Raw genomic sequence first — 12,998 nt, 5'->3', positions numbered from 1 at the left:
AGTAATCAATGCGCTGGTATCTCATTGCCGTCTGGCTGGGCAGAGAAAACACCAGGGATCCATGTCTGAGGAGCTGTGGGATCCGCTTATGGGTCTCCAATAGAATGGATTTACACGCCCACAGTGACCCAGCTGTGGTTGTACTCTATGTGCCCCAGAGAAATAACTGGGGGGGTCACCAGGTAAGAGGGACAATCATTTTTTTACAGTGACAGAAGAGGGACCAATGATTCCTCGTCCTTTAGTGTCAGTGACCAGAAACACTGGATGCTGATCCAGAGAGCAGTTGTGGCAGCAGCATTTGCAAAGGCCATGTTTGACAACAATGAACAGCCAGTGTGAGGAAACAAAATAGGCTCCCCTGGCCCTGCAGGCCTTCTGATTAGGCAACACACAGCTTGCTTCACAGAACATTGCTGCCTGCCTGCATCAAGAAGCCACCAAACTGGGGATGCTTAGGGAGGAGAAGAGGGTGCATGTACACAGAGATGCAAGCCTTTGGTTGTCTGTACATTGCACATATTATATCTGTTATACTTAACGTAATGTATACATCTTTCTGTGACAAACAACATGGTAGTCAAAAGACAATGGGTTGCCTGAAACATGTGCAGATAATCTTTCAGTCAGATAATGTTAAAAGGATAGGTTAGCTATTTTTCAACCCAGGCCTTAAAATGTTGGTTCCTATGATTTACAACCGTTCATAGCACAAACTAAAAGCACAAAAAGGAAGCTGTGTCATTTCCTACTGCCATCCTACTGTTACCAACATCACTGCTTTGGATGAATTAAGGAAATTGCAAAAACTAGTTTGAAAAAAAAAGTAATATTACTTTATTCAAAATATTATAAAAAACATGTTATGTAATAAACAAAAAATGTGTTAGACCATAATGACTTTTTGGTTTACCAAAACTATTTTCTGGAGGCTTAAACGTTTGCCCCATTGGACAGCATCAAAGCAGGTTGTGCAATGAACAGAAATGATGGGAATAAACATTTAAATAAGACCTGAGTAGAAAAATGCCAAACTTATCCTTGTTAAACTTATGTGTGTGTTCACATTGGCCAGGAAGTTGCCCTGTGTCTCCAAAGCCTTTCCACCAATTGGAGCAGGTATTGATTTATAGCAGCAAGGCAAAGGGGTGAACCACACTGGAATATGCAAGACACGGAAAACACCAGGTCTCTGGATGGACGCCTCCGCGTCTCCCAGAGACTCAAAGCCTGCCGCTGCAGCTGCACTACAGTAAAAGCTCTTCGCCCTCGGCTGCTGAATGCACGTCACGAGAGCAGGACTAAAACGGATGAGGTGGCTCCGTTTTTCCTGCATGTTAGAGAGCAAAGGAAGCATTTGCTATATTGGCCGCCCAGTTCATCTCATAGGAGGTACAAGGATGAGGATGGCTTTGTACCATGTCCCTACGCTGCTGCACACAAACCATCACCAAAATCATGCCTGTTGGGAGACTTGGTGGCAGCTCAGCGTGCCACGCAGGAATGGGCATCTGACACAAATACAGCTACATGGTCAGCAGGCGCCTCTTTGCTATTCTTTGTGTTCCGAAAAGCAAACGCCGCAGATGAAACACAGAGGCGCGGGGGAGGGGGGCAAAATGCCGAGGGGAGAAAGGGAAGGCAGCGCTGCCGGATTGTTATGTGCGTGGCAGGCCACCGAGGTGCCCCAGAGTGACGACGGGGACGGGCGGATGTCACTTCAATCAGTCCAATGTGTCACGACGAGTAGCAGAGCCACGACCTCCGATGGGGAGATGGAAAAGCCGAGAAACGGGGGGGCGGGCGGGCGGGGGGCAGTGACAGGCGAAAGAGAAAGAAATTGGGGGGAGCGAGAGATGACAGAGACAGAGGGAAAGGAAAACCAGAGGGAAGGAGGTCGGTGCTGGGCCTACGCTCCAGGTCTCAGAGAGGAAACGAGCGATATCAGTGAAGACACATTCGCCTCCTGCCTATCGCCTGAATGAGGCCACTTCCATCGTTGAGGGAAAAAAACATGATTCCTCATGGCTTATCTCTTTTAGCACGACCCCCCCCCCCCCCACACACACACACACACACACACGCACACACACGAGCCAATTTGAGACCTGGAAGCTATCTATTGCCCTCCTTAAGAACCACACTGCATTGCTATTGTGAGACCTATTCCAACCAGGCAGCCTTCGGAGAGTGTTACAAAACTGTCTACCAGCCAAGCGGGTTCAGACAGCCGAATGGAGTAGACCACGAGAGGCGCGTCAATGGCAAAGACGCTCCCAAAACACCGCGCACGAGGCTGCATCTGCCCCGTGTAACAAATAAGTTCATTCTTAAGCAGATGCAGAGCGCGTGGCTCTTATCTGAATTAAGAATCTTTATTTGTCACATGACTGCACTACAACACATTCATATATATATACACACACACACATGCACATGCACATGCTTAATGGGTGGTGGCCAGTGAAATGTGGCCTCTGCATTTTTCCCATCCTGGCTTGTCCTTCCTCAGGAGCAGTGGGCAGCCAGGAGCAGTGGGCAGCATTCGTCGACGGGCCTGGGGACCTGGTACCAAGTGTCCATCGCTGGTCAGATGATGGTGATGTGTGCATGTTTTTGGTGGGGGTCCTTACTGACGTTAGGTGGAGGAAACCCCATGTGAGCGCGGGGAGAACATGCAAACTCCACACAGAAAGGCTCCTATTTGGGAGATGACCCGCCAGAGCCGACAGCGCCCCAGGTGGAAATTGAAGCCAGGCCCTTCTTGCTGCGAGGCAGCAGTGCAATGCACTGCACCACCGTGCCACCGTCACTGCCGCATGTTACACAGAACCGTGGGGGCTTCCTCCTCTTCTTCTTCCATTTATTCTTCCGCCTCCCGCCTGGGTGCCTCGCTATAATTACCAAGGTCTACCAAACTATTTCAGAAACCATTATCACAATGCAGATATAATACGGCACAATAAGAGTCTGTCAGATTAATTAATGGAATCGTTTGTGCCAGGACCACCGGGGGGGGGCAGAGACGGGGGAGTGACATCTAATCATACGTGCCTGGGGGGGGGGAGGTTACGGTGCCATTCGTTGTCATCGCGCAATGACATCCAAAACATCGTCACGGCTGCCACAGTCTTACTGCCAGTGGAGTGGACACCAGCGAAACTGTTGCATAATGGAAATGTTTTTCACTTTGGCCCCCTGGCATCACGTGAGGGCCGACTGTCCGACAACCGTCCTAAAAGAGCGATAACAGAGCTAGCGTAGCTGTATCTACCTACCTTGTAGCGGTAGGGCTTTAACCGACTCGGAATTTTGTCACTTGAATGTCAATTGAATTAGATTCCGCTGACAAAATATTTATGTAATATCCAGTATGAATACTAGTATTTGATCCTGTTATTGTAATACACACTGACTGACAAAAAAAACAACTACTGCTGTGCTTGAAGAATCTCACTCGACTGATGATTCGACTCGTCGACTTTCAGGGGGCAGCATTAAATGGCGGACTCTTACCCTACAGATGCGGTTTGAACTGTACCCCAGGGCCAGTTAATGCAGGGCCGGCCGCCTGCATAAACACTCTATGCGGTGGTTTAGGGCCACAACCGCTAGGGGGCCACATGATCAGTGTAGGGGCCACACGATGAGTGCGACTTTCTGTGTTGCTCACTCCTCTCCACCTCTGCCATGTGTGTTTTTAATTTAAATGTATTTTATTGTGGGTAACTGTAGTGTGGGGATGGTGTGGTTTGAGCAGCCACACCTGACCTGGATCTAGGTGATTGGGATTAGAGTGGCTGCATACCTGTTGCTCGTTGGTTGGTCTAAAGAGCAGCGGGTAAAACCCCCATCCCCACACACGCTCAGGAGAGGAGCCCGTGTCATGACACATGCTACTGCTCCTGGGCTAATTCCAACTAGCCCACCCTCTACAATAAACTGGTGTCTACAACCCGTCTTCTGTGTCTCTGTGCCGGAGATCCCTGAACATGCCACTTGGGTGGAGCGTGGTAGGCAAAATTGCCAAAGTAACGTTGGGTTAAAAATAGTGTGTTTGCATTGTTAGACAATTTTTATCTTCCTAAGCTTTAAATGAAAAACCCAGTGTGTCCTCCCAAAATGGAAGAGCTCATCGCGAAAAAAAATACAAAATCGCCTATATGGGATTATTTTGGTTTCCCTCATCCAGTGATTTGTTTCCATGTGGCACTGCACGAATGGAACTACAACTCCCAGTGGCTTTATGGCGGCTTATATAAGTCAGAATCATCACGTCTTATTTTGAGGACCAACACAGCTATCTACACAGCTGCTTCAATCAGTGACAGTTTGCCCGACTCCAACTGCCAGTTCCTATTCCCGCAGGCTTTGTATGCGCTTTACAGGTAAATAATTTGCCGAGTTGAATCCTCGAGGAGGCAGACCATGGAATAGAATTTCAATCGGCACGTGGGTCGGTGACATGAGTCCGATATCCGATGAGTGAATACCATCAGTATCGGCACCCGATAGCGATATTGGATGGGATCAGTCCCATCTCCAATAAAAGCATGTGCCAGCCCTGAACCCGCCATCCACTACTGTTTCAATATTTCATTTTGGAATGACAATAATCTTTTACAAATGGCTCAATATTGACAATTTGATGAGATATTGAGCATGAAAATATCATGGGACTTCCGAAATATTTGAGAAACAATCATCAATAATGTAGATATTATGACCAAGCTAGAACAGGCTTAAAGTTAAGAAAATGCATTACATTACCATAATGAAGCATCATAGACGACATCCAACTGATGATATGACAATATTGAGATTGTGATATCTAGCCTGTTATCACAATATCAAAAGTAAGATATACTGCATATTGCCCAGGCCTTATTTTGGTGTTATTTCTGAAGGTTTTTAGAGTGATCAACCCCCCACTACCCAGCTATTATTTCATATTCACAGCATATCAGTATTTTGAAAATGATTAAGCGCAAACCCCCCGCGCCCCAGGCAGGAGTATAAGCTTGTGGCCGAATACTGTAACCACGAGTTGGAGGCTACGCACACAGAGATGAACCAGTTATTCACAACAAGCCTCGACTAGTTCCTGAACGGGAGACCAAAAATTGCCATCGCTGGTGGTACATTCATGACTTAATGGCTTTCGGACATACTGCGTCACCATAGGGCCGCGCCACTTGTCTGAGCCGCCCTCCACCATTGTCAATGCTACCTAGACCAGTCACCGACAGTTGTCCTCTTGATGTGAGATATTCATCATCCTAACCATGCGCTATCTAAGTGGCGTGTTCAGGGACCTCTGGCACAGAGACACAGATGACGTTGTTGTAGACACAGAGTTTATTGTAGAGAGTGGGCTAGGTGGAATTAGCCCAGCAGCAAATGGAGATGTGTCATGACAGGGGATCCTCTCCTGAGTATGTGTGAGGATGGCGGTTTTACCCGCTGCTCGTTAACCCGCTGCTCGTTAGACCGTCCCCCCCCCATCCACCAAGCAGAGAACAAAAAAAAAAAAAGCCTAAAAAGAGTCTGAAACAGGGTTGCTATACCTGAAAAGGACAGACTTTGACGCAGGGTTCCTACACCTTAAAATAATAAAACACCAGACTCTGAAACAGGGTTCCTTAATACCTTAAACCAACAAATATGCCAAAAACTTTTTACTGGTCCCAGGGGACCTGGTTCCCCGGAACACTGCGGTTGACCTGCTTCCTACCCCCAGGGCTAAAACAGACTGCCCCCTCCTCCCTTCTGGAGCTTGGGGCCTCGGACTGCTGTGCTGGCTAGTGAAGGCGTGGCCGCACTTGGCTGTTGCGGGGACTGCTTGGAGGGGTGGCCTGGCTGCTGGGCTGCTGGATGGTCCTGGTGGTGGCTGCTGGGTGGAGGAGCTAGCTGCAGACAGTTACACGTGGTGGCTGCTGTGGCTGCTCCTCCCCCGGTCCTCTGCCAGACACCCTGGGTGCTACTGCTGTCAGTCGGGAGAGGGTTGATGCTGGGGCCACCCGTTGACCTGTTGGTGACTCCAGGGCGTCTTCGGATGGCCCCTCTGTGTCCCTTCCCCGTGCCAGAGAGTCCCTTTTCAGGTGCAGTTTCGCCTACCACGTGCCACCCAAGTGCTGTGGCCACGGACCTCCGGCACAGAGACAAAGAAGACAGGGTTGTAGAGGCCAGTTTATTGTAGAGAGAGGGCCAGTTGGAATTAGCCTCAGAGCAGATAGAAACATGTCATGACAAGGGCTCCTATCCTGAGTGTGTGTGGGGATGGGGGTTTTACCTATTGCTCATTCGACCAACCAACAAGCAACAGGTATGCAGCCACTCTGGTCCTGGGTCCCCAATTATCTAGATCCAAGTCAGGTGTGGCTGCTTAAACCACACCATCACCACACCGCATATACATACGCCATTGCAGATGCAGCATCAGAGAGAACTGTATATGTACTATAGAGTGCAAGTTAAAGAAAGTGAAAGTCCTGGGTGGGTTCAAATAAGTTCAGTGGAGAAGCTTCAGAAGCTGAACAGAGCAGCCTCTATGTTCAACGCACTTTCGTGGCCTTACTTTCTGATGATTTTTTTCCAACAGACCCAACCCTTTCAAAGCATACATGCGAGATCACACCAAGCTTACACAGACAGGGTGTGCGTGCTTGGTCTTCCAAAAAAAACAAAAAAACAAAAAAAAACTCCAGAGCCCTCTGGAAAAAGACAGTGGGAACAAGTGACTAGAATTCCCGACAGACTGTTTTAGAAAGTGCTAATCTCCGTTTAATGTAGGAATTACTTAACACATTGCTTCAAATGTTGCTGAGAAAAGAACAAACTAAATCTTTTAAGAGGCAAAACAAAGAAAAACGATGAATGAATCCAAGAGCCAATGCGCAGCATAATTATGCATGGTATTTCAGGCGGCCGTTATTAATCTCACATGGATGTCTCATGACAAAGGCAAAGGCACCACAGTACACAGCAGAGGCAACACTTCGACACAAACGCTGATTTCTTTTCAGGATCTTGTATACATTTATTCTAAAAACTATAAATAATGTCTATAAAATATGTTCTTTGGTTCAAGGGGTCAGGGTGCAGTGTTTGAATTAACCTTCCCCTGTGTCACTCGCAGACACTCTTTTGAGGAATCTTTCTGGGAAACCATATAATATAATGTAAATACGGACAAAGGGAAATTAAAAAAAAATTACATTAAAACAAATTACTATAGAGAAATTATATCACCTATATTGCTATATATCGTATATATTGCATAAATACTGTATATGATCAGTGTAATATTTACACATATCGCTCACATATCACACATCCTGTCATCCGGTCTGTTTAGAGATAAGTTAGTATATATTGAGCCATTCATGAATTCATTTTCAACACTAATATATTCCTACTAAGGGAAGCAGGTGGGGCTGGGCTCTACTACAGGAGAAGGGCAAAAGGCAATAAGACACACTGAACAGGATGCCAGTACATTGCAGTGTCTCACACACACATTCACAGGCCATTGGAACAATGTAGGTCCCTAACTTTCACGTCTTTGGAAACTGGAGCACCTAACTAAACAATAAGGAGAACATGCAAACTCGCCCCAAATAGGACCCGAGACAAATGTGAACCCAGCTCTCTGGAGCTTCAAGTGCTGCCCAATGCTCAAGCTGGCTGAGCTTTATCATCATGGAAATACAGCGGACTGGGAGTGTCCCAATGTCTGGTCTATTCTACCGAAGCCCATTGACACCATCTTAGAAAAATGGTACTGCCATCAAATAGCACTGAGGCTCAGGGTCTTACCTGCGGCAGGGCGGAGCTGAGCTGGCGCTGCAGCGAGTCCCGGTCATAGATGACATCCTGGAGGTGCTGCTGGGCCAGGCCCAGGCTCTCCTGGGTCTCCCGCAGGGTGTCCAGCAGCCGGTCCCTCTCGTCCAGCATGTTGACCATCAGCTGCTCGAAGTGGGAGTCCGGGTCCGAGGCGCTGCTGTGAGAGCCCCGCTGGCTCAGCGCCGTGTCCTCGCTGATGGTGGGCATTACCTCACACATCATCCTCGCTCTGCCATGGGAAAAGGCAAAGGTAAATGTTGTGCATCTTCACAAGAGATTTCAGAGGATATTTGTGTCCGCTGTTATTAGTGGAACCGTTAAACTAAAGCAGGCAATTACCTAAAATGTTCACGGGCTCTGCAGGCTAGTAACTTTCTAAATTCACTGGCCCTGCCATTAAAGCCACTTTCCCTGGGACGATTTAGTTCTATATTATTTTAGCACCCAATGAATTTTCTTCTTATGCAAGACATTTTATACGTGTTCCAATGATGGTAAGAAGTATTATAAACTATAATCCACACTTGGATCTGGATTCTTGCCCACCGGGCAAGGCTCTGTCAACTTGACTGGAGGGGGCTGCAAATATACTTTCAGGCCACCAGGCCGGATCTTAAGTCGAGCCCTGTGAATGCATTATTGCTTACCTGTCAGTCCTGAATTCATTTACAAAAAAATGCTGCAGAGTCACCAGATGTTAAAAAGAGGAAAGTTGGGATGCCAAGCACCACTCTACAGTTAGATCAAAGTCTGTTTATTTTCCTTTAAGTTGCTTAGAGGTCAATAATAAGGTTGATATAAACAGAAATTGCCCTGTGAATTTTTCATAGCTTACAATGAAACAACCTCTGACAATGTCATCTCTACCGGTAACTTTAAATAAAAAAAAAAATGAGCGTTTGAAGAAACTGCTGAATTTAGACTTCATAGGGTTAAGTCCAAATTTAAGTGTATGCTGCCTTAGTTAGGGTACCGTCACTGGCGTTTCAGGACATGAATACAGAAGGGTCTGTATTCTAGTGAGATTAGCGGGAGAATCACTCAAGTGAGAGAATAACTACTGGCCTCGGATGCCCCGGCTCTACTGACCTCCTATAGGCCTGGGAAATTTGCACTGCAAGGACGGATGTATGTGTGCATGAATGTATGTGCATCTGCAGCTAAATGCTTGCAATTATGTTAACCACACAAAAACGCTGTACGACAACCAGTATATAAGCTCCCATAATGTGTGTGTGTGTGTGTGTGCGTGCGTGCGTGCGTGCGTGCGTGCGTGCGTGCGTGCGTGCGGACCCGAAACACTTGGAGCTCGGCTCAGCTCGGTGTCAAACCAACGTTTCAAAGCTGCGGAGACGTCTTGGGAGGCTGGGCATCCTGCCCCAGATTTCACGCTTGTGCAGCTTAATGGGCCAGCCCAGATCTGGTTGCATAATACACCATATCTATATACGAGAGTGCTAATCTGAAGTCATATTCCTGTTTTCCATTGGGAGTTCAGCACACTAGCACCACTGCCCGTCACTGACCTGGTCTTAATAATTCAGGGTCTGTGCCTCTATGATCTGTACTTAAAGGCGCATTGTGTCACTTCAGCGTAATATGGTGTATTAACAGCCAGCACCTGTTGTATCCCCTGCAACAAAATTGATCCTTAATCCAGATTATGCCCATATAAAAACCCAATCAGAATGTGTCAAAAACATAAGAGGCATTCACTACTAAAGCCAGCCACAGACGGATCAAACTCAATGCTCACTTGTCATTATTCTCAATCTGGAATCGTCTCTACACATATTGAGCGTTGGCCGGTGCCAGTTTGCTTCACTCAGACCGGTATACGTCTCTACCCGGAGTGGGTCGCCTCCAGAGGCTATAATGGCAGGTCTGTCTCACCGCCGGGGCTCTGGCACGGCGGCCGGGGTCTCTCATGTATGGCCCAGGCAAGCGGCCAGACTCCCACCAGCGGGCCATTCAGCCGCCATCCGCCATCGCTTAGACCTGAGAGAGCGAGCCCATGCGCTGCCTGGCTGGACACGGCAGACACGCCAACGCTCCACCAGGGAAGGCCTTGGTACAAGGCTGGGCATCTTTTGAGCGGACCGAGGTGATTTGTGTCCTGACGCTAGCTCGATACTTGTTAGTGGTTGTATGTGTTGAGAGAGCGTTAATTAAAGGGGGTTGTGGGAAATAAAAGAAGAAAGAAAACGATTCAGCTAGTCGCACACAGCTGTGCAAAATCAAAGTACGCTTCAGCTTGCCTTATAGGCATGCTAAATAAAGACGCAGGATGCAGTTAGGATGTCTGGAAGCAAAGTACGTTGAGGATGTTTCACTGCTTCAGAGCGCCTTTGTGCTGTCCCTGCACTTTGAGCCCGCTGTGACTATCTCCCCTCTATTGCTTATATTGTCTGTGGAAAATCAATAGACAAAACCCGAGGTTCATTTCCTGGGCTCTTCTTTTTGTCGTGTCCCCAAAACAAATTGAGCAGCCGAGTTGAAAAGTGCACCGTACGACACAAACCAACATACTATACGTATCGGCCCGCATACACAGGGAATTCTGCGTTGAACAGAATAATGAAAATAAACGCCTATTTTTGCTCTCCTTCTGAAAATCCCCTCCTTTCGTACAATTTTGGCGACACTTGGTCGTTGTGCGTTCCGTGGTCATGCCAGTAATTAGTTCCCACCGCTAAGGGTAAGACAAGCAGGAGGGACAACTGGTCTGAGTTAATGCGAGGCAGCTCCCCCTGGAGAGATAAACTAACACCAATCACAGAGGCTGGCAGAGGAGAGTCAAGGGTTTAAAGCAATTTCGCTTTTCGGATGGCTATTCCAGCACGTGCAGCTACTGTGCTAATACTAGAGCACGCCGGTTACGGCAAAGGCATATTTCGGATGACAGAACTCCCTGATTGCCCTCCGTTTACAAAAAGCCGCTCGCACCACAAAGACTCCACCTTATAACTGATCGTCATTTTGACTTTTGAGCCAATTCTCGTCGTGACGCCGCATTGATGCATAAAGTCATTAAGGAAGGAATCTGCCGTCAAATTCCGCTCCATGGCAACTTGCTGCAAGCGCATGTCTAACTGCAGACGCAGAGAACTTCCGTGAACGCCGGCTGCGAGGAAAACCTGATTTGTCGAGATGTAGATATTGAAAAAAAATTTAATTTTTTTTTTTACCATCTACATTTCAGTGAAGCAATTTAACTGTGTTACTGTCTTACTCCACAGGCAGGCGGCGGAGAAAATGAGGAAGGCACAAACCCAGCCAGACGGGGGGATCATTGGGATTTTCTTTGAGCCATATGCCAATCAATGAATTATTCAACAGGAGAGCAAAGAGAGGTGTCGTCGTCCCCCGCCCCCCCACAATCAGTGCAGCAAATCCAGTGTGTTCATTTCAACCTCCTGGCTTTACCCCAGACCAAGGTCCCGTGGGCTGAGGACACTCGACGATTGACCTTCAAAACCCACCGAAACACAAAGGCGCGGAAGAAAAGGGCACGCGAGCTTCCAGCTGCTCGGCTACCATTCGACAGCCACGATAAGCGACCGTCACGTCCTCGTTGCAATTTCTGTGCTTCACGGCGCTTTAAGCGTTGGATGAGTCCCAACACCAGAGGGCCCGGAATACTCATTTAAATACCAGTGCTATTTTAAGAAAAGAACGGACGAGCGCGGGCATCAACTTGGAAATGGCTGGGTGTTCCACGACCCCGGATGAGGTTGGAGAGTCAAGGCTTTACGTAAAGGCTTCCAGCAATACAGGCAGGCACCACGCCCGGATTAGTTGAGTCCACTTCAACCCAGCATCCAAAATGGCAGGATACACACTACATCTGCATACGCTCATCCAGGGCACTTTAGTGCACGAGCAAAACGATCGATGGATTATTGGACATACTACGTTGTCATATAGCCAGGACATGGAAACTTTTAATGACGTCTTGCCCTTGCAATGCATTGTGGTCGCTTGCTCGCTTGCTTAGTGTGCACTGTTCGCATACTATGATATTTCACTGGATGCACTATGTCATCCTGGTACTATTCGCATACTATTTGATGCATTGTATGGTTTTGGACCTAGTAAAAACAGTCACTTACAATTTGGCGTAATAAATAGTATGCCAGTACTGGCTGGTCTGGGAATCATGTCGATAACCTTTTGGCACTGACCAAATTGCTTTGATATTATCAAGTGCTGCTCAATTTCGATGCAATTAACGTCAAATTTGTCCAAAGACAAATAAGGTCCGCACAATTCGAAAGAATCTCATTAAAAAATTTTTTGATTCTAAGCAGTAATCTTTTGAGTGGTCATCGGTAAGATTGTTTGTAGTATCATTATTATAGAACATATTTTATCATCTCTCTCCTTTATCTGCTTTCCATTGTTGGTGGTTGGGTCCCCCATTCCCAGCAGGAATGTAATGATTGAACATGAAGTGAAAGGCAGACGCAATGAATTTGATAAAGCAGTGTAGAATTTGAGCATTGTACGACTATATATATATATATAGTATATATATGATTTCACTCAAAATTAAATAAAAATGGGTATTGAGGAAAGTATTGTTTTAGAACCAGTATCGGTGTTAAAAACAACACCCAGCCCTATTCCACCCTACAAATGATTTGACTCACATACGATTTCTCTGCGGGCCGTTTACTATTCAGCAGAGGAGGCAGGCGTCTCTGAATCTCTTATCGCAATCAGATGATTATCAACAGACAGAAAAGTGCAGAAAAGTTGGGAAACAAAAGACGATCCACTCAAGTCAAAGACGCTTTGGCTTCTCGGGGAGCGCCGCGATCGGAGCCCCGAGTGGCAAAGACAATCCCCGCGGGACAGCTGCACCGTTGATGCCGGCACTTCTTTTTTTTTTTTTTTTTTGGAAGAGCCACTCCACTCTGGCGAGTGCGAAATCAGCAAGGTGACGGCGGCGGCGGCGGCGGATTTCCGGAATGTCTCCGGTTAATCTCATTAACGGGAAACGAATGTATATAATGTGCACACGACACACGTGGAGCTGTATGTTTCCAGAGCGGTTGCGTGCGTACGGTGAGTCAGCACTATTCCCCACCGGGGCATCAAACTGCACGTGGGGGGGAAAGGGGGAGCGCCGAGCGGGCGCAGAGAACCCG

The 12,998-nt window shown here is 47.3% G+C and overlaps 1 protein-coding gene across 1 annotated transcript in view; it reads right to left on the bottom strand.

Annotated features, from left to right (window-relative positions):
- Positions 1-8,067, bottom strand: part of ppfia2 (PTPRF interacting protein alpha 2) — a gene marked incomplete at both ends in the record, with an annotated part of 154,420 nt that extends 146,353 nt beyond the window's left edge. The window contains one exon of the mRNA XM_080022206.1: positions 7,819-8,067. Coding sequence (XP_079878332.1) covers positions 7,819-8,067 — 249 coding nt within the window. The remainder of the gene's footprint in view (positions 1-7,818) is intronic.
- Positions 8,068-12,998: the final 4,931 nt, after the last annotated feature.

Source organism: Zeus faber (genome assembly GCF_960531495.2).
Source record: "Zeus faber genome assembly, chromosome: 21".
Lineage (NCBI taxonomy): Eukaryota > Metazoa > Chordata > Actinopteri > Zeiformes > Zeidae > Zeus > Zeus faber.
This window is presented reverse-complemented; position numbering and strand designations above follow the sequence as displayed.